Source organism: Quercus robur, chromosome 11 (assembly GCF_932294415.1).
Source record: "Quercus robur chromosome 11, dhQueRobu3.1, whole genome shotgun sequence".
Classification (NCBI taxonomy): Eukaryota; Viridiplantae; Streptophyta; class Magnoliopsida; order Fagales; family Fagaceae; genus Quercus; species Quercus robur.
Genome location: NC_065544.1, coordinates 4,060,442 through 4,082,339, shown reverse-complemented (window position 1 = coordinate 4,082,339; position 21,898 = coordinate 4,060,442). Strand labels below are relative to the sequence as shown.

General features: G+C 34.7%; 2 protein-coding genes and 1 long non-coding RNA gene across 3 annotated transcripts in view; 2 read left to right on the top strand and 1 right to left on the bottom strand.

Annotated features, from left to right (window-relative positions):
• Positions 1-1,141, bottom strand: part of LOC126707332 (uncharacterized) — a 32,870-nt gene extending 31,729 nt beyond the window's left edge. The window contains exon 1 of the long non-coding RNA XR_007648902.1: positions 837-1,141. This is a non-coding gene — a long non-coding RNA (uncharacterized LOC126707332). The remainder of the gene's footprint in view (positions 1-836) is intronic.
• Positions 1,142-2,667: 1,526 nt separating this feature from the next.
• LOC126704631 (uncharacterized) lies at positions 2,668-3,276 on the top strand. The gene has a single exon (XM_050403667.1). The coding sequence runs from the start codon at positions 2,668-2,670 to the stop codon at positions 3,274-3,276; it is 609 nt and encodes a 202-aa protein (XP_050259624.1).
• A 12,826-nt stretch (positions 3,277-16,102) lies between these two features.
• LOC126704630 (probable calcium-binding protein CML23) lies at positions 16,103-16,690 on the top strand. The gene has a single exon (XM_050403666.1). It carries the CDS (start codon positions 16,211-16,213, stop codon positions 16,688-16,690), a length of 480 nt encoding a protein of 159 aa, XP_050259623.1. The 5' UTR covers positions 16,103-16,210.
• Positions 16,691-21,898: the final 5,208 nt, after the last annotated feature.

Genomic DNA, 21,898 nt, shown 5'->3' with positions numbered 1-21,898 from the left:
GTAAAGACATATAAAGCATCAAGTATAGAAAAACTTATACAAATATTTGTTGCATTTATAATATTATCAGAAGCAATGTGAATAACCAGCATTAATTTTTAGTGAATATCCCCCAATTGTATCATAAGAAACAAATTTAGTTGAATATTCTTGATGGATGATTCACTAGAGAATTTGACAAGCATGGAAGTCTGAAACTTCTGGAGATGGAAGCAAATACATATCCAAAAGAGGCCAGTGAAAGTTACATAGACACCACACAGACATGCAAGCATAAGATGCCTTTGTATGCTATTCAGGTTCTGTGTTCTATTTACCAAAGACCATTTTATCATTGAACAGAGCATATCCCAAAATCAGAATAGGAACCATTTAGGACTAAGGCATAGATTTCAGATTAAAGTAAGGAAAAGAAAAAATTACAAAAATTCTAATCTTTGTACATGAGTGTATCACACAATAAATATAAGGAAAAGTAAGCCAGTTGCTATCTAATGATTCAACTACAAGCATTATGCTGACAATTTTTTGAGCACAAAACATTTCAAATCTATGAAGTTAACAAGAAAATGAACCTTGAGCTAAAGCAGTGGATGGAGCATGTAGATATAATTTCTTGTTTTACAATCACTCCTATCTCAACTGTAATTTTCCTAAGAAATCATCTAGAGGGGACCAATCGAATTCAACATAACCATACTTCCTGAATTTTTCTTACTTTCTCATCTGATGCTGAAACTTTTCACTTCTTTTATTTTCTTGAATTTTCTCAGCTACCAAAGAAAGCCTAAATTCACCAAGAGTAGCATTAAATGTGAAACAAAACAATGCCTTACATAGATTTTTTAACACTGTTAGAGACAAAACTTTTACGGTCAATGCCATGGGTGTCGGAAGCTAAATTTTTCTCTCCAAATCGTTTGATCTGAAAACAACTAAAGACGCAAAGATTGAAATTTACACAAAAGAAGCCCACCCTAACACCATCAAGAACCCTCAAAGCAAAAATTGAGTCCCCATCATGCCAGCTGGACTCACTTCAGCATCAACAAAGTTTAGAACAATATGCTTAATGGCGCATCCACATCATATAGCATGTTAGTTAATTAAACACTATATATTCTATGCATTCTTTTAAAGAGAGAGAGAGAGAGAGAGAGAGGGAGAATTTCACAATTAAATAAGTTTTTCTAAATTTAATTCCATTAATGTTTCAAATGAAAGATGCAACAAAAAACTACTGCTGCTGATCAATTAAGAGGCCCTTGGAAACTTCATTACCTCCTTGTGACTACAAAGCTTATTTTTTGAGTCTAGATTGCTTTTAGCAGTGATTTTCATTGTCTCTAAGACTTTTGCTTTGTTCAGGATATGTTCAACAAGTTCCATGTCATGCTTTGCAAATTCTCTATAACGATGGGTTGTAAGGTGTGATGAGAGACACTCAGGAACACCCAATGACTTCTTCAAGTGACTGTCACATTCAAAACAATTAAATCCACACCGGTGTGTCAATTCAAAATATAGTGTTTGTATCTTTGGAGCCCAATAAAGCAATAGTTGTACTGCATCCACGCATTACAGAACCAAAAAACTACAAGGAAGACAAATTATGAAACATGGGAACATCATCATAATTAGAAGCATGTTCGAGGAACATCTGCAAGACCAACATAAAAATCACAATTTCACAATGTCACAACTCACTCAAAACCAGATTGAGCTTGAGCTCTTGCATGCCGTTCAGAATAGCATTTTGGACACATTTGTAAATGAAGAATCGAGGAAAACAATGGATGAACAGCTTGTGAAGACAAATCGTAGGAAAATCAAGGGGCTGACCTATAATCAGCCATGCACTGTGAATAAGTGTCGGCTAAATTTGGGTTTTCAATAAATTTATTAAACTTATTCAACACTCTATTTACATTTGTCTGCCTCCCTCTCCTTATTGCTCTCACATTGGCTAGGGAAGAAACGACGGTTGATTGCTTGATAGATCCGGATACAAGAAGATGGAATAATGACATGATGGAAGGGATGTTCATTCCACAGGAAGCTGCAGCTATTAAAAAAATCCCACTCTCTAGGACAGTAAGATACTCTATTCTGGTCTTTGTCTCAAGATGGGGACTATACTTGCAAATTGGGTACAGGTTTTTGAAGGAGGAAGAATCACCTAAGGTCCAAACTGAACCTCCAGACCATGAGACAGATTTGTGGAAAGGAATCTGGGCTTTAAACTTGAAGGGAATTTAACCAAAATCCCAACCTGTGAGAAAAAAAAAAAAAAAAAAAAAAAAAAAAGAGAAAACACACACGCCAAATAAAGCAATCAAATGCATAAGATAATATTTACGTGGTTCAGCAATTTGCCTACGTCCACGGAGTTGCAGAGATTTCACTATTATCAAGGAAAAGTACAATACCCAGTGTGGCTACAAGATTTTTCATTCTATATAAACACGGCAACCGACTCAAATAACCTTAATCACCAAAGTCGGTTCCACAATGGGCTAAACGGGCCAAAAAAATTTTCCCGGGAGTGTTGGCCCTGGACCCCAAGAGGCTTGTCCATGGAACTTTTGGTTTCGTTCAGGTTTTCCAGACTTCAAGAGCTTGACTGCTTGGGTGATAGCATATAAAAAGTCTTCAGAACTTTTCACCATGACAGTGCAGTCCATCTGGCCTCAAAGAAACCAACTCCGTCTGCAAGGGATAGATTTGAAGAATACAAAGCTGTCTTGCCAGCCCGAAACCTTGACAGCAACAGCATCACACTCATGGTCACCCCCTCCTCCGGATTTATTCAAAATAAATTATGATGGAGCTGTCTTTGAGGAGGCAAATCAGTCTGGTATTGGTGTTGTTATCAGAAATACTCAGGGTCTGGTAATTTCTTCCTTAACACGACAACTCCCTCAAGTATACCAAGTTTTTGAGATCGAAGTTTTGGCAGCAATTCAGGCTCTAGAATTTGGTTTGGAGGTTGGAATTGATCAAGCTATAGTTGAGGGAGAGTTGGAGATAGTAGTAAAAGCATTGGCATCAAAAGATTCAGGCTTGGCTTCCTTTGGGCTGTTGGTAAAGGTTGCAAACGTCTGTGCTACATCTTATTCCAGATTGGCTTACTCTCATACAAGGAGGGAAGGCAACAAAGTTGCGCATAGTTTGGCTAGGTTAGCAGTGTCTATTTCAAATTATGTTGTGTGGATGGAGAATGTTCTACCCCACATTTATCATGTATTTCAGGCTAATAAGGCCATTTTATCTTAATAAAATTAAAGTCTTCTTTCTCAAAAAAAAAAAAAACTTTTTGATCCTTCTTTTTTTCTTGTATTGAATTAAATGCTATCGTGTATCAACCTATGGATAAGCATTCAGGACTACATTGCTGCTTTTCTGCGTTTTTACTTTTAAGCAAAAGAAAATTCTTGCGCTTGAGATAGGATCTCATGATCCACCCATGAGTACAATACAACAGAGTCAGGGGAAACAGAGACCATATGTAAGGTTAGTAGGAAAAACTTATAAAAGGGCAGACAGAAAAATTCAGAATGGTCACAGGTTGAACATCAATGATAGAGTTGCTACCTTAGACATGATAAATAACCCCAGCATCAGATAGTATTTTCATCAACTACAACATTCAGACATACACTGTAGACCAAGAGAAGGAAAGAGGAAATGGGGAAGACAATTTAAAGTAAAAAGGCCACGTAATCAATCAAGCATCTGATTATTATTGCAGCTCTCTGATACTTAACAAATTATGAAAACCAAGAACATCTAGACATAGATATTAAAAAATATACCTTCCCTATAAAAGCTGATGTGCCACCAAGACGAGCTATTCCAACAGCAACATTAGCAGGTGCACCTCCGACAGCTTTTTTAAATGCAGGAGCTTCAGCCATTGAAAGCCTACTAATAGTTGGGACAAAATCAATCAGCAATTCCCCAAAACAAACCACTAGGGTGGATTCCTTGGTTTCAGTTATCCCATCACCTATAAATGCTTTTCCTAAAACAGATAAAAGTTGAAAACCGAGAAGTTCAGTTTGCACAGGGAAAAAAGAAGTCAACACGGAAGAAACTATATTAAAAAAAAAAAAAAAAAAAAAAAAAAAACAGTAAAGTTTATAACAATTTTGACTCCATATAGCCTCTATCCTTTTTATGTGGACAATTGCCCTATGCGACCTTCCCAACGGAGCCACAAAAAGGCTTTTTTGATTCTAGTCATAGGCAAAGTTCACTTATTGAGTTTATGTACAAGCAGCCTGCAAAAAATTGCAGCTCCAAAATACTGCATCAGAAGGATATTAAATTTCTGATATTATCCAAAAACCTAATATGACCATTGTTTATAGCCTTTATATTAACATTAATATTTATGGGCATGCTTGTAATATCATACCAGTTCTATACACAAGTTAAGGACTAAATAAATGCTGTGATATAAAAGGGCGTGCAGTTTTTTTCTCAACTTGCCATCAGTATAGATTTTTGTTTAGTAGCAAATATTCAAGTGAGAACTTTGAAGACCAAAGAGGGGGAAAGTTTTATGTAAACGGAAATTGCCCATTGGAATTAATAGGTCTAGAATATGCAGGACAATGGTAAGTGAGAACAGATGAATTGGTTTCCAACTCAGATGAACTTTCTAAAACTTTTTCTCTCTCTTTTGACAATGTAATTGCACGTGCTCATATTCGGGGAAAACAAAATAGGTTATGAAGAAGGATGATGGATCTTGGAATAATGAGGCTTCAGTTCCAAAAAATAAGCTCAATGCTAATTTCTCAAACATACTCAAGTCCAAGTTATTTTCAGCCATAAACTAACCAGGGCAGATTTCTTCGACATGCAGCTGTAAAATCATCAAGGTTTATCCCCTCTAATCAGTCCACACATTCCTAGATAAGTTTTTAACAGTTAGAAGTTGATAACCATGCAGCTCCTTGTCATTAATTCTCTGCTTCAAAGTCTTCTAATGCAGCTTCTCGTTTGTTTAGAAAGTGGACCTTCTGAGGATAATTATATACTTACTAGGAATCATCATTAAATGCTAATGTTCTCAAGTATTCTCCCAATTTTCATCCAAAATTCTTAGATAGGTGGAACGTATGTTAGTCTATTCCCATTCCCCATAAATAGGTGGATCAAATGCTCCACCAGCAACATCTCTACCAGCTTTCACCCAGCTTGGCTCATTCAAAATCAAAGAATATCACAGTCCTAGAGTTGCAAAAGAAGTTCTGGTTACAAATCCAATAAACAAGGGACAGTTGTAACAACCATGCACCAATTCTTCATTTTTCACCTCCGTATCTTCTCCTATGTTAAAGATTGTCCTTCAGTTATTCAATGTAGTTTTTACATATACATTTATAAAAGCAAAACATGTCTTGTGACAGTGGAAATTCCGATACGAATCAGTTGTGAAAAACTTGCAAAACAACGAAGCCTCTCACAGCGCAAAGTTTAACGTGGTTCGACAGACTCTATGCCTACATCAATGAATAATGCTAACCAAAAATCAAATATCTATAAAAGAATTTTAACAACACCACCACTCCTCCTTATTATCTTTTAGCCAAAATAAAATTCCCAAACAACCAGGAACTTCTAAACTATTTTTCTCATGTGCAGCTGGAAAATATCCATATGGACTTATAACACAAGCAATATGTCAATATTAAGATCGGCCATGAAATTGCAAATTACATAGACAAAAACACACTCACACCCCACACCCACCCACACGCGCGCACACACAAAACCGAGCAAACTAAAACGCCCATTGCCTTTTTTAACTCATCAATCCTTAAGAGAAAAAAGAAGGTTAAATACCAAAAAAGAATGTACCTTTCAAATGCACTTAAGAAAAATTTCTATACAAGCAAGAACCACTTCTATGCACAAAAGTAAAACCAAATACTTCGTATTATTTATTGCATAATATGTTTATTTGAACTGCACCTTAATCCGAGTATTTTTCCTTCACATTGTGAAAATAATAAAGAATCAAAAGAGATTGAGCAACAATGAAAGGCCACGGTCTTAACCATTGTGTAAAGGCCATCTTACCAGTCACTTCTACCACAATTTGACAGGTTCAATGTATCAAGATACATGTCCAAGTGCAAGTTCTTCACTGGTTTAGTTCCAGCAATGTTGCAGATATAGTAAACAACAGTAAGTTTAGTTTTAACTACTGTATATTAAACAATAGGAAGTTTAGTTTTAATTAGTTAGGTTTGACACTCATCCTTTTTCATTGGTTGTTCAGGATTAGTCAATTGGATAACCTGTTAGTAGCCATTACTCTCAATTAGTTAGTTAGTTTTTCTGCTTCATGTATATAGGAGCGGAATGTAATAGTCAGTAGTTAATGAGAAAATCCACCACTTTTCACATATCCAAACTCCATTGATGAGATCCTCTGATCTGTCACTGCTAAACTTGCATGAACCCACTGTATTCAAGATTAACATTCTTGTGCATCTATAAGCCAACGTTAGGGAAAGATATCAGGCACAAATTAACATAAAACCAAAAATTAGAATGATTAACTAAAACGTCCCTACAGAAGTAAAGACATGAAGCATCAAGTTGTATCATATGAAACAATTCATCTAGTCGTGGCCTGAATCGTTCTTACATTCATATGGTGCTCAGATTTTTCACTTCTTTAATCTTTTGCATTTTCTCAGCTACCAAAGAAAGCCTGAAATCACCAAGAGTAGCATTAAAAATGTGAAACAAAACAATGTCTTATCTAAATTTTTTTCGACATTTACCACCAATAGAATCAGAACTTTTCTCTCCAATCACTCAAACTGAAAACAACTAAAGAAATAAAGATTGAAATCTACACAAAAGAATCCCCCTCTACCACTATCAAGAACCCTCAGAGAAAAATTTTTATACAATTTTTTCTTCCATTTTCTTCCCAATTTGGGGAGATTTTGTTTTGGTGGGCTCGGGGAGAAAACTCCTGGGCTCCACCAAAATTCCCTAACAATTGGCATTCCTTGTAATGACTTCGCCTCAACTGTGCAGATATTGTCCGCTTTGGGGCCCATGCCCCTCACGATTTTGTTCTCCCTTAAAGGACACAGCAGTGGGTGAAAAGGCCTCTACACATTGAAGGGAGACCATTCCTTATAAACACATTCCCATGTGCTTCCCTAAGCGATGTGGGATTCTATGGAATGCAAGACCCCCCCTTTTTGAGTCACTACATTCCCCACAATTTAGAGAGAGAGAGAGAGAAAGAAAGAAACCCCATAAAACAACTACTTCAGGACAATTAAGAGAGAGAGACAAAGAAAAGAGAAAGAAAGCGAGGGTAAAAATGGAAGCATCCTAGTCGAATGCAATTTGACACTAAACTCACTTCAGCATCAACAAAGTTAGAACAATAGGCTAAATGGAGCATCCATATTATATAACATGTTAGTGGATATAGCAAGCTCCATATATTCTATGCACTTTTTTTCAAAAGAAAATACAAGTAGAGAGATAGAGAGAAGGAGAGAATTTCACCATTAAACAAGTATTTCTAATCTTGAATCCATTAAAGTTTCAAATGAAAGATGCAAAGAACAATGGGCATTCTCATAAAACTACTGCTTCTGAACAGATAGAGTAAAAATGGAAGAATCCTTAATCAAATGCAATTTGACAATTTTGAAAGGCCTTTGGGAACTTCATTATCTCCTTGTGAATACGAAGCTTCAACTTTGAGTCTAGATCACTTTCAACATTGATTTTCATTGTCTTTTAAGACTTTTGCTTCCTTCAAGATTTGTTCAACAAGTTCCATCTCATGCTCTGAAAACCCTTTATAATGAATGGTTGTAAGGTGTGATGACATACATTCAAGAACATCCAGTCGCTTCAAGCAATTGTCAAGTCCAAAACATTGAGACCTACACTAGTGTGTAAATTCAAAGTTAAGTGTTTGTAGCTCTGGAGCTCGACAAAGCAATATGTGTAGGTTTTAGTTGGATCGATTGGTGCAAAGGATATTGGCTTGTAAAATTGCACAATGTAACAATTATCTCTAAACTTATCCTTCATGAAATTGATGAATCAACATTTGCTTATTTATGTTCTTTGTTTTTGATGTATCAAGTTTAAATTATGACACAGTTTTCTTGCAATTTAGGAATAAATTTGTCTTAACAAATTTTTTGATTACATGTTAAGTTAAAAGTAAAGATTGTACATATAAAAGCATATGTCCCTGTGTACCATTCACAATAACCCTACAAGCACGGTAACTAGTGCTTGAAAACCACTTCAAAGGAAAATTGGAAAAAAATTCCGGCACTGCACCACAACCACTTTGTAAGACATCCCCTATCATACATTGTTCAAGAAACTCAACAAGCAATGATTCAAAATGAAAAACGCGTTCACAATATTTTCACAATAATTTTACAACAAATCCTTGGTAGCAAATTATTACTTATTATGACTCTACCACTGAAATTACTTTTTTGCCACTAATAATAGCAAGTAACAACCTACCATCTAGGATTTATTGTAAAGGTGTTATAAAAATGTTGTAAATATAGTATTTTTAATTCAAAATATAACTTTCATATTTTCTGTTCAAGATAATGTTGTAATTCCCTGGTTACCTTGTTTGAGAGAATGTTATAATTCATGTTCATCCATAACATTGCATACTCAAAATCGATAGTATCCACGAATTCTGGACAATGCACTACAACCAGTACTTCATAGGACATATACCCTGTCTTACATTGTTCAAGAAAATCAACAAACAAAAATTCAAAATGGAAATTACATAATTCCTATTCAAGATATATAGTGTTATATTTCCCTGGATTATATTGTATAAGACTACTATAATATAAGTTCATCCATAACATTGCATACTTAAAATGGATAGTATCCATGATTAACCATAAAACCATCACAAAACAACAAGTCATTGTCACTACATTACAATGTAACTAACATTGCATACACAAAATGGATAGTATTTTAGCCATTTTGTCTACCACTACTATGTACTAAAATACTGCCTAGATGTAGTTCTACATCCCTGATTTGCTGCAATCATCGTCTCTAGTGAAATTCCAGGCTTGCTTCTAGCCTGTGGTTGTGGATCTGAATGTGGCTATTGTGGCTTCCAACATGTGTTTGTGTTTGTGGTTGTTTTAGCCTATGACATATAGTGATAGCAATTTATGTTTGTGTGTCAGGTTGAGCTGTGAGTATTATGTTATGTTATATGTTGTTATTAGAATTAATATTGAGATATAGGGTTATTGATGTCATTGCAACTTTTTTTTTTTCCAAACATGTGACTCTGTTAAAAGGTTCAAACTTTACATCATTACCCTTACTCCAAAGAACATTGGGCAAATATTTTTAATCAGTGTAGTTCTAGTCTTTGTAATTTATTATATAAAATTATGTCAAAGCTAATAATGGTAAGGTTGAGGCCCATTCTTTAGTAGAAAAGCTCTCCTGATTAGGCTAGGTTTGTTCTTTGTAGGTAGATAGCAAAGAACCATTTATCAGCCAAAAAGAAGAAGCAGAAGAAGATAGCAAAGAATGATGTTATAGTTCAACTGTTCAAGAGATTGTACATATTTTTAAAAACAATAAGTTGATCGAGGATGGGCTTATTATTGAGCATTGTATTTACATCCTTGGGTTGGTTAATGAACTTATTAATGACAACCTTTGTGGTAGAATCTAGGCAGTGCACTTCCCTTTGTCATCATAAGGAAGAGGATTTTGCTATGCACTCCTGACTTCCCTATGTTTAGGAAGTCAAACGCTCCATCTTTGATCCTTTGACTTTGATGAAAGGCACGTTGGATGGAATGACATTCTGAAGTATCATGATGGATGTATTGATGGAACTAAAAAAAACATAAAAGGGTGCTTCATATTTTCCTTGGTCAACTCCTTGCTAATTAACAGTAGGGAGTTTAAGAATTCCACATCTGCTATCCACCTAGCAATTTTGTAAGGTGCAAGGAGGATATTCTTCACATTTCTTTTCCTTGCCTCTTTTCTCTTTTTCTTTTTGACAAATTGCTAATTACAAAGTATTCTTCTTATCAGTCATACGACTTTTTTAGTTGGCTTAACAAACACTTCTTGCTTTTTGGAGAAGTTGGGCAAACTGAGTGATATCAAGATTTTCCAGAAGCCCTTAAACATCTGGTTTATCCTTGCAAATTTCAACCAACTCATGTTCTTCATACTTTGCGTAACTGACATTCAAGGTGGTTTCCCAAAAACGACGTATGCCCATTTTTTTTGCTTATTATTGTGCAAGCTAATGCCTAATGGCAATGATTTTCTCGTCTCCATGGAAGTAATTATTGCAAAAGCTTCCGACTATGTGGTCCCACATTCTCATGGATCTTGGCTGGAGCATCATGTACAAAGTATAACTTAAAGTTGCCAACATGTGGCCACAATATTGCATCCAAGAACTACTTGCAAGCAGCTGCCCCAAACGAGCTTACATTTGTTTGGCTCCAGGCTGGGCCAACTGCTTTGTGAAGCTCATCTCCTCTGGCATGGGAAAATTGCGGCGTTTAATTGCATTTGTACCAAGACATGTGGTGTTGTTTTTCTTTTAATTTGGCCTTTGTGTGATGATAGTTACATGACATGCAATGACATATTAACTGTCAAAACATGATTTCCATTAAAATTATAAGAAAAAAAAATATAATTTCATAATTATAATTAAAATTTTGTTTTTAAAATACAAGTTCAGAGTGTAAATGAGAAAATACAATAAAGTGTGTGTAACATGATTTATTGTTTGAAAAATGCTAGTGCAATAAAAAATATCACAATTTTTATCATAATTCGGCACATGACAAGTTGTAAATAGTAAAAATATAGATCTTATAAACCCACTATTTTTCTCTTCACTATTTCTAATTTGCCACGTGGCACTAGTATTTCTTTGTTTGTTTTGAGCCCTCATAATTGAAAAGCCAATAATTGAGGTCTGAATCTGGTTGTGTTCCGTGATGGTGTACATGTAAAGAGGACTGGGAAGTGTTTCTACAGTGTTTAGTCTTTAAAAATAAGAAATAAGTCTTTTTTTTTTTTCTTTTTCTTTTTGAGAAAAAGAAATAAGTCTTGGTCCAACAATATTTTCCAACGAGATCCAAGTGGGGCCCTAATTAACTTCCAAGGATTGATTTTTATAAAGTAGGTCTAAAGAATTACGCGTTAGCACGCTTTCCAGTCTATACTCTATAATATAAATAGTACTTTTTAATTGGTTGCTCCGAACCACAAGCTGCCTTAAATTCCCACCCACTGCGTACGTACGCGCTTCCTCAAAAGTGGGATCTAGGTCGTTGTCAAGAGTTTCACTTTGATTGAAAAGATTAAAAACTTAAAACGCGTAAACAGGTGAGACCAGCTGAAACTGAAATATGAAACCGTTGAAATTGAATTTTTTTTATTAGAAATAAAATTAAAAGTTAACTAAAATAATATAATAAAATTTATGGATAATATAAAAAAATATAATAAGACTTATAAATAATAGTAAAAATAAGAGAAATAGTAAAAAAAGTTATATTTTTCAGCTAATGTCAAACGTAACTTAGGGTCTATTTAGATATTGCTTATTTGCTAAAAACTAAAATTTTATTGTTGAGAACACTATAACAAAATAATTTTTAAATGTTTGAATAGTACTGTGAGACCTAAGTTTACCTAAAAATCTACGTTTTGTTGAGTTTTGTGGTCCATAAACAGTGCCGTGAGATCTACCATTTTTTAGCAAAATGCACAAAATTTTCATCCCAACACTTCGCAAATGCACGCTTAAGAGCTTCAATCATAAGCTTCAATTATATTTCCAAAACAAATAGTCTCTCCTATGGCTATCAAAATAAAGTTGGGTGAATCTTGTGTACAATGCCTCTTTGCTCTAAACATGTGTCTAATTTTGAACCAGTCATATCTGATAAAGTTATCTTTATAATAGAGTTTTGTTAATGGATGCTCTTTAGTCAATTGTTAATAAATTATTTTAGGAAAGTTTTGACACCACTTTAATGAAAAATATAAAAAATTGTCAAAACAATTAATTATTTTTTCTTTTCAATAAAAAATTTCTTATAAATATAGTTCCTAAACTAAGAGCACTAGCATTAGGGGACGTAAACACCCCCGATTGCTATTTTACAACAAAAACAATTAAAAACATGCTTCATCGGGTTGGTAGAAGTAAAAAATTATACCATTTGCGAATAGTAAATTCCTACATATAGACAACCCACTATTCACGGTTGTAAACTTAAAAATCTAATATTTTATTCTCTCTCTCCCTTTCTTCTCTGACTCTCCCTCTTCTCTGTCTATCTCTCTATTTCTCTATCTCTTCCTTTTCTCTCAATATATTTTTTTCTCTCTCCTCACTCGCATGTTTTTGGTTAGGTTGAATTGGCACTTATTGGGTTTAAAGTATTGGGTTGGTTCAATGGTTGCTAGGTTCGGATTGGTGGTGGGTTTTGGTGGTGGTCGTTTGGGTGTTGGTTGGGCTTAATTCCGGTATTGAAGTTGAATCGGTGGCTGGGTTTTAGAGGTGGGTTGAATTGGCGTGTGTTATTGAATCAGCGTCGTGGGTTGAATCGGCGTAGGTTTGAATCAGCATGGGTTTGAATCGACGTGGGTTGTTGAATCGGTGGTGGGTTTTTGAATTGGTTTCAGTGGCTGGATCTTGTTTGAATCGATGAGAATGGTGGAGCCGTGGAGAACAGATTGGTGGTTGTGTTTTGCGTGGGTTTAAGTTGTTGAGTTTTGCATTTTGAATCGGTGTGGATTTCAATTGTTGCGTTTGAATTGGTGGCTGGAGCTTGTTTAAATTGGTGTGGAGAGTGGTGGAGCTGTGGAGATCAGATTAGGTGGTTGCGTTTTGCGTGGGTTTCAATTGTTGCTGTTGATACCCATTTTCGCGACATATTTCGTACAAGCCCGATTCAAGCTTCTTATGAGCTCAATTCATGTATTATATTATATTTTATTCTTTTAAGCATGGCCCAAATCCATACAACTTATGGGGAAATTGCAGAAGTGTGGTTTGGAGGGTATGAGTCGGTTCCTTTCGAACCTTTTGCATGAGCCCAGCCCATGCGTGCTACCAAATGGGCAAGGGACACTGGTAGCACCTCAGGCTCATGGAGGAGGTCTTGTATCCAAAATTTCCATCCTAAAACAGCTTTTATGCTCTAGGTGACTGTAGTCCAAAGTTTTTGTTTGAACCCTTTTTTTCCTTTAAAAATGGTTGGCTCTCATTGGCCAACTTTAGCTGCTAGCTCTCATCTAATTAAGCCTCCCAATGGTCTAAAACAACTGAAAACGAGGAGCCAATGAGGGTTTAGTCAAGCATTTCCCTTAATGATGATAAAAGTAATCATTCCTTTTATCCAAATAAAAGCAAACTTGAAAATTACTACTTGCTTAACACCTTGGGATCCAAAGCCTTTTCTATTGACCAAAAACTAGTCACTTAGAGCACCCCAAACTCAATATAAATTCGAAAATCAGATTCAAAACCATGGGGAGCAACACCCAAGCTTAACACAAGAGTCTTTCTTCAACTAAAAAACAACCAAGCCACGTTCTACCTAAAGACCTGAAACTTTAGAGCAAAAATTCATTTAGCCAACCAACAATCTCACAATTCCGAAGCTTGGGGGTGGAAATATGGGTATAAGGGAACCTTCCCTCTCTTCCTCACGACCTCCCTCAATTTCCACTTCTGTGTGACTGTGGGTCGGAGTTTCAGACCTGTTAAACCACATTTTCCCTATAGACCTGAAACTTCAGAGCAAAAACCCATTGAACCAAGAGACATTCTCACAATTTTGAACTTTAGAGGTGGGAATATGGGTACAGGGGAACCTTCCCTCTCTTCCTCACGACCTTCCTCAATTTCTTCTTCTGTGTGACTGTGGGTTGAAGTTTCAGACCTGTTATGTTTTTATGCGCTTTTCTGTATTTTCATTATTAGCATTTTGATTTTCTCTTGTCAAAACACCATTAGTATTTTGTTCATTATACATTTGGAATTTTGGGTTTGATTATCCACAAATAAACATTTCTAAAGAACCCAAGGGGAGATTTGGGCCTTTCTCACATTTTTGGCCCTTGTCGCAAAAACGTCCCCGACAGTTGCATTTTGCGTTTTGAACCATGTGGGTTTCGGTGTTGTGTTTTGCGTAGAGATAAGAGGGGTAGTGATCCACATAGCGGAAAGTAGCGGAGCTTATAAGCCCTGACCATGGAGATTCGGCAATGAAAGAAAGAGAGAGCTACTGTGGTTGAGAAAGAGAGATAAATGACACGGGAGAGGATAGAGGGTAGATAGTTTTATGTTTATTTTTATTATTTAGTTTATATTATTTTATTAGGTTGTATTTTTTTTTTTAGAGAGAGAAAAAAAAAAAAAAGACTCGTGTGTAGCAGTCATTGTCTCACGCCCCACGGTACAGTTGGGTAAGTCCATGGGTACCACCAGCTCGAACTGGAGCTCAGAAACTTCGAACCCACATATACCCCAGACTCTATTGGTTTCTGGGACTTCCAAAAATTGCAATTACAGTCCTCGTGAGAACTTGAACCTGGGATGTGGTGAAAGCCTCAGCAGTCACCTACTTGTTGTACCACACCCGCTAGTGGTATTTTATTAGGTTGTATTTAAAAATAGAAACTAGGATGTTGGGTATGTAATAAAATGAGATGGTAAAATAGATAAAGTGGTTTGTGAGGATACAAAATAGATTTTTTTTTTTTTTTTTTTTTTTTTTTTTTTTTTTTTTTGTGTGTGTGCATCGCCAAATCCTAATGCTCTAATGCGTTGGCATTTGTAAATATTTTCCTAAATAATAATATGCGTATAAGTTACTTCTCTATCAAACTACTCAAAACGTGTCTAGTTCTAATCGGTCACCTACTCAAAACATGTCAAGTTCTAATTGGTCACCAACCACTGACCAAATACTTTTTCAAGTCTCAACAACAAAAATAAAATTCCTTTATCCCATTTTGGCATTCCACTTTAATTATACCGTGTCTAAATTCAAATATATGAATAACTATGGTTGATGAAGCCAAGATCACACTCTATAGTCTATACATTTTGGAACCTAAAGCAATAAATTTCGATGATTTTTTATATTTAAATATTAATTTTTATATTTATCTTGTTTAAAGATTGTTCTTCTTGTTTTTTTAGATACAAAATTGCTAACATAGTTTTGTATTTATATTTAATTAAATCTCCTTAACAAGTAGTTAGGAAAAATTGATTTCAATGTTTATTTAACATTTTTTTTAACAAACTCATAACAAAATTTTTTTTTTTGGAAATAATTTAGGCATTCAGTTCTGTTGAATTTCCATTGTTCAATTTATATTTTGGGTGCCTTCTGGAAGATCGGGAAATAATGTAAAACCCAAATATGTTTTTTCTTTTAAAAGACTAGCTAGCATTTTACAATTTTGGGATTTTTTTTTTTTTTAAGTACAATTTGGGGCTAAGGCCTAGGACTCTTTGGCCTAGAACTTGAGCTAGCACTGGGTGAAGCATAAAGTGAAATACAAAGTGTAGGGTAGATAAGAGTACAACAATTTAACAAGAAGGTCTATATCGTAAGCTATTAATGATAAGTACAAAATGATGTCAATTATAAATATAGATGAAAACCACTAATAACTTGGAACTTATGGTTTTTTCTTTTTTTCTGATGAGTATCGTTAACATGGTAGCACTACTCTTTATACAAAAATTATTACAGTAGTTATTGATTAGTTTTTATTGGTAGTCACAAATCTATCACTAATATTACTTTATCATCTACCATTCATATGTAACATTTTACTAAATAAATAATTAAATAATAAATATGTCATTTATATTTGAGACATGTGTGAAATATTTTCTGCACATATTATTATTATTATTATTATTGGATACAGTGCACTTATTGATTTATAAACCACGCCAACTAACAAAATTAAGCCATTAATGTGTGATTGCTTTGTGCAGATTCTCCCTCCAAACAGTATAAAACTACACTCTATAAGACAAGAATCTCATCGATTTGTGGAAGAGAAATACAAAAACACAAAAGAAACCCTAAAATCTCTTTCTTCTTGTGTATCTCCAATGGCTAGTAGAAGCTCGAACCGTAGTAGTTCTCTGGGGACAACAAACGAAGTCGAGAAGATCTTCAACAAGTTTGACAAGAACGGAGACGGGAAGATCTCGCACGACGAGTTGAACGACGTCCTCCGTGCATTAGGGTCTCAAACGACATCGGACGAGGTGAGTTGCATAATGTCAGAGATTGACAAGGACGGTGATGGCTTCATAAGCTTTGGCGAGTTCGCTAAGTTTTATATGAATGGATCGACAACACCTGAGTCATCGACCAAGGAGCTTCGTGAAGCGTTTGATTTGTATGATCTCGACAAGAATGGATTGATCTCTGCGAATGAACTTCATGAGGTGCTGAGGCGGTTGGGTGAGAAGTGTACGCTTGTTGAGTACTGTTCGAAGATGATTAGCTCGTTTGATACTGATGGTGATGGACATGTTAATTTCGAGGAGTTCAAGAACATGATGAAACAGAGTTCAAGAACATGATGAAACAAGGTTAGAGAGATAGGTCTCTCTGAATTCTTTGGGAAAGTAGTGAACTTAATTTGCACGAAGGTTTAAACCTAGATATCAAAATAATTAAACAATATTAGTAAGTGGAGATGATTTTTCATCATCATATTATTAAATTAAACACAACAAATGACCTTCCAAACTATAACAAGTGCATATATAGAATTCAATTGGGTAAATTTTATCTTGCCTTTTCATTCATTTGTTAGTATAGAAATACCCAAAAGGAGATAATCTTATCCACAATAAAATCCTACAAAATAGGAACAACTTCTATCTAAACTAAATAGCAACTAACTCAGTATAATTTGAATTTAAAAGAAATCCTAATCCTAACATGCTGTTTCTACTATATCTTTACTCAAATCTTCAATTGCATCATCATTTATTTAAACTACAAATCAACTTCAAACTTCAAATGTAATCAACTCAAAATCTTTGTCCTTTTAACTTGCAACATAGCTTGGACTTTTGTTGCTGTCTGAACTTTGCTATTATCTGAATTGATGTTGCGACTTCCTTAAACATAATAGTATAAGATGCCTTGTTAAGAGAAAAATATTTAAAAAACATGGAAGTTTATATAAACCAATTCGTTTTCCAACCATTACATCCCTATAATTAAGGCCTCGTTTGGTAGAGTTGTTAAATAACTCATTTTTAGTTTCTAAACAACATTACACACATTTCCACGCACTTAACTTTTTAACTCACACGTATTTTAAAAAACTACAAATAACATTACTCAAACTTCTCTACCAAACGGGCCCTAATACTCACAAAAACTAAAATTCCAAAATGTTGAAGTGTATATAACCCACTTCATGTGCTAATAATTAAATATTAACTAATTCATGTTTTTTTATCTTTGAACTGAATCAATTCATATTTAAGGTAGTTATTTTGTCATCTCAAAATTTTGGCTTGTACGTTCCAACATGCTGTACCACAATGGTGAAGACGCTTTGAAAACATTCCACAATACAAAGAGGCAAGTCGGCACCATATTACACCCAAAGATAAAAGAAGAAGGAAAAAAACTCAAGCTTTAATACAATTTTTGATTCTTAATTAAGAAAATGCAAATGTATGTAAACACGTTCGACTTATGCACCATATATAATAATAATAATTCAGTTTGACAAAATCAAACAAAGCACCACTTCACATGACTGTTTGACAACATCAAAACAAGGTTTTCAGACCTGGACCATTCATTGAACCGTAAAAGAGAGAGATTTAAAGTTTTTGATGTCGAACTGAGGTCGAACCGTGATGACGTCATAATTAATTTAATAATTAATTAAAGCCTAAATATAGATATTAAATTTATGGCTTAAAAAAAAAGATATTAAATTTATAAAACTAGCAAAATTGACAATATATCTATATATGTGAGGGATATTTAATGATTTTCAAGCATATATTTAATAATTAAATAAAAAAGTTAATAAAATAAAATAATAACCATGAAAACATTAAAATTTATGATTAATTTTTGAAGTTGAATATCTTTGAAGGATTTTAATTATAATTTTTTTTATTCCTTGTAAGAGATGGATAATTTAATTAAGTAGAATAAAATTGTGTTAAGTTGTTGTTGTTGTTTTTTTTTTTTTTAAATTGCTAAGGGGTTGGACCGCACGGTTCTCACCGTTCGTGCGGTCCAACTCCGGTTTTAGCGATTCACGGAATTAACAAAAAATTAGGTTCTTTATACTTAAAAAAATCAGTTTTCATCCTGGTTCTCGGTTATCACGGTCTGACCTCCCGGTCCGGTCTGGTTCTAAAAACTTTGCATCAAAACACAATAAGGAGTAACGGAGAAGCTTGAATAGAGAAAGAGTGAATGAAGAAAAGAGAAGAAAGAACGTGTGAGAGAAAATAATAATAATAATAATAAACTATTGTTTTTAGCATTTGTGTCCTTATAGTGCCAATTTTAGAACTATACTAGCATGCCATTTCTTAGAACACACCTAATGTGAATGCTCTAAGGGGTATAAAATAAACCAAAAACTTTAATGTCACATCAAGAGCACGTTACAGTGAACCAAATGTCCTTATAGTGGAGGTAAAATGGAGGAGACAGGGATCAAATTCAAGACCTTCAATTCTGATATTATGTTAAATTAATGATTGTCCTAAAAACTTAAACTATGAAAATATGATAAATTTAATTATTTAACCACTGATTCCTAACACAGGCTGGGTCAACAAGCTCATCTCGTCTGGCATGAAAATATTGGGGCTTTTAATTGCATTTGTATTTTGTAGCAATAAGACATATGTTGCTTTTCTTTTTGGACTTAATTGTTTCGAGATATTAACAGCTATCTTAGAAGCAATTGAAAAGCCCATCAATTGGGTTCCGCTCACTCTTCCTGGTCTGCTTGTGCATGTTCCTTCCATTCTCCCTGGTTGTGTACTGATCAGTACAGTGTTTTTCCAACGATATTCAACTGTCATACCTTCCAACTCCAAGGATTGAGTTTTTTATGTTGGTCATTTTTTTTTTTCTTTTGGCTGAATCACGCGTTAACAAGTCAAGTCCTTTTCTTTTCTTAAAAAAAAAAAACAAAAACAGGTCAAGTCGTTTTCAATGGTTGCTTTCTTCAAACCAAAAGCTAGTACTATACCAACCGTAAATTCCCGTCCTATCCACAGCGTACGCGGTTACTCAAAAATATTGCACTAAACCAACCATTAAATAAATTTAAAAAAAAAAAAAAAAAAAAAAAGTCCAAACCAAAAAGTACTGTTCACTTTGCTTGGAAGGATTAATAACGTGTAAAAACAGGTGAGAATTGAGATAGATCCAATCATAAAGTGTTCCGCAAAATAAAAAAATAAAAAAAATAAAAAATTCCTATCATAAAGTCAGTCCTTGTATTCTTTCCAAAAAAAAAAAAAATACCTCATGATTTGTTACAACTTAGGGCATTTATAGTGGAGCTAAAAATTTAGTTATTTAGCACTATAAAAAATTATTTTATTTATTTTACTTATTCACTTTACAAAACATCCAGCAGCATTAATCTATTTTAACTCTCAACACAATAAAATATTATAAATGTCACAATAAAATAATATAAATTTCACAATAAAATAATATATCAACTACAATAAAATAATATATCCATTACAACAAACAACAATCACAACCACAACTACCACAACCGCTACCGCTGCCACTATCACTGCAGCCATCGCTACTGCCACCACCACCACCACTGTCGTCACCACATGATAGCAAATAATCATTTAGTATTAATAAGTGATTTTTTTTTTAACCTCAAATTATACTTATACATTTTTTTTTTACTAAAATAATTTATCAATCATCATGATAGCAAATAATCATCTAGTATAACAATAATATTTTGTTTTAACCCCAAACTATATATATACAAATTTATCTTTTAACTACAAAAATTTTTCAATTGTCATGATAGCCTATTATCGTCTAGTATAACAACTAGGCCTGTCCATGGGTCGGTCTGAGTCGAGTTTGTGCAACTCGAAATCGACCCGATTACTTCGGGTCTACCATTTCTGGACCCGTTGTCAACCTGTGAAAGGGGTCGGTTCGGGTGGTTGGACCTCCCTGGAGATCGATCGGTTTTCGGTCGGGGTTGAAAGTTGCAAAACTCTGCTGGAATCTACTAAAATCCATCGGACCTGTACCAAATCGGGTCGGATATGCTGAGATCTAGCCGGATCTCGCCTGATCTCGACGAGATCTAGCCGAATCTCAATGAGATCTCGTCGAATCTCGAAGAGATCTGGCCATTTCTTGACTGATTAGACTAAAACCACCGGCAAAACGCTCCCATCAATGGAAAACGAGGACTTTTTCTGGTGTAATATGGTTGGATCAGTTTTTTCAGGTTTTCATGTTCATATCTGTCAACTGACCCACCAGTCTCGGGTTCTGGAGGCGATGACCCACCGCCGACTCATCACCGGCGTCAGGTCGACCGGTTCTCAGATCGGATAGGCCGGGTGGGTCGGTTGGTGGGTTGGTTTGGACATCCCTAATGACAACATTATTTTTTTTTTAAAACCAAATTATATGTATACAAATTTATCTTTGACTAAAATAATTGTCTCAATTGTCTGGAAGCAATCTTGGAACAATGTGAACTATAAAATAAAGGAACTTTATAAGAAAACATATAAAATAGAACACATATTATAGCTGGAACAATGGAGTCCATAGATTACTCACATACATAACTCAAACCAAATTACAATAAAACTCACAAACTAACATTTATATCAAAACTTAAAATACTTAGAAGTATAACAATAGAATATGATTATGCATGATACTTAATTTGACATGTAGCCTAATCCCACTAATAAAGAAAAAAACAAATTCAATTTTGAGTGTCTCAAAACCAAACTAACAATTTCTCATTAAAACTAGAATTCATGATTCAAGTTTGTTTGTAAGAATTTCAAAAAAAAAAAAAAAAAAAAAAAAAAAAATCAATTCCTCATAAATTAATTCCAAAGATTCACCAATCATGAAATCCAACATGCACCAGATTGTGATTTCATCACACATCCAGAGCAGCTAAGACTTTACATCTTAAGAAGTGACTTACAACCACTATATATAAGACAACACCAAGACTTTATTATATGTGTTGGGAAGTAACCCACCTCAGCATGAATTGTTTGCTTCAAAGAGAGTGAGTTTGAGAGAGTTGAGAGCATCAGAGAAGGCCAAGATGGGTCGAAGGCCAAGATGGGTCGAAGGCGTGGATTGGCAACAGATCGGAGGCGTGGATTTGAGGCGTGGATCAGCGGCTTGGGGCTTGAGTCAGCTTGGGAGTTCGACGAAGTGGGTTAGTGACGTCAAGCTTTGGTGGGCTGGTGATGTTGAGGATCAAGTTGGGCCGACGGCAGTGGGATAGAGAGGTGAGAGTTTGAGAGAGTGAGTTTGTAGGAGTTGAGAGTTGTTTTGTCTGAGGGCTTGCCCGTTGGAGAATAAAAGAATAGAAAAAAACAAAGGAACAAATATTATTTTAATCGGTTGGAAAATAAAAAATGATTTTTTCTTTTTAGCTCTCAACTACAGTGCATAGCCATATATAGTTGTGCACTGTAGCAATAAAGGTAAAAATTTTACCTTTAGCTCCACTATTGCAACCCTCTTTTTTATATGTAGTG

Coding starts and splice junctions, on each gene's coding strand:
- LOC126704631 (XM_050403667.1), top strand. CDS start 2,668: ATGACAGTGCAGTCCATCTGGCCTCAAAGAAACCAACTCCGTCTGCAA.
- LOC126704630 (XM_050403666.1), top strand. CDS start 16,211: ATGGCTAGTAGAAGCTCGAACCGTAGTAGTTCTCTGGGGACAACAAAC.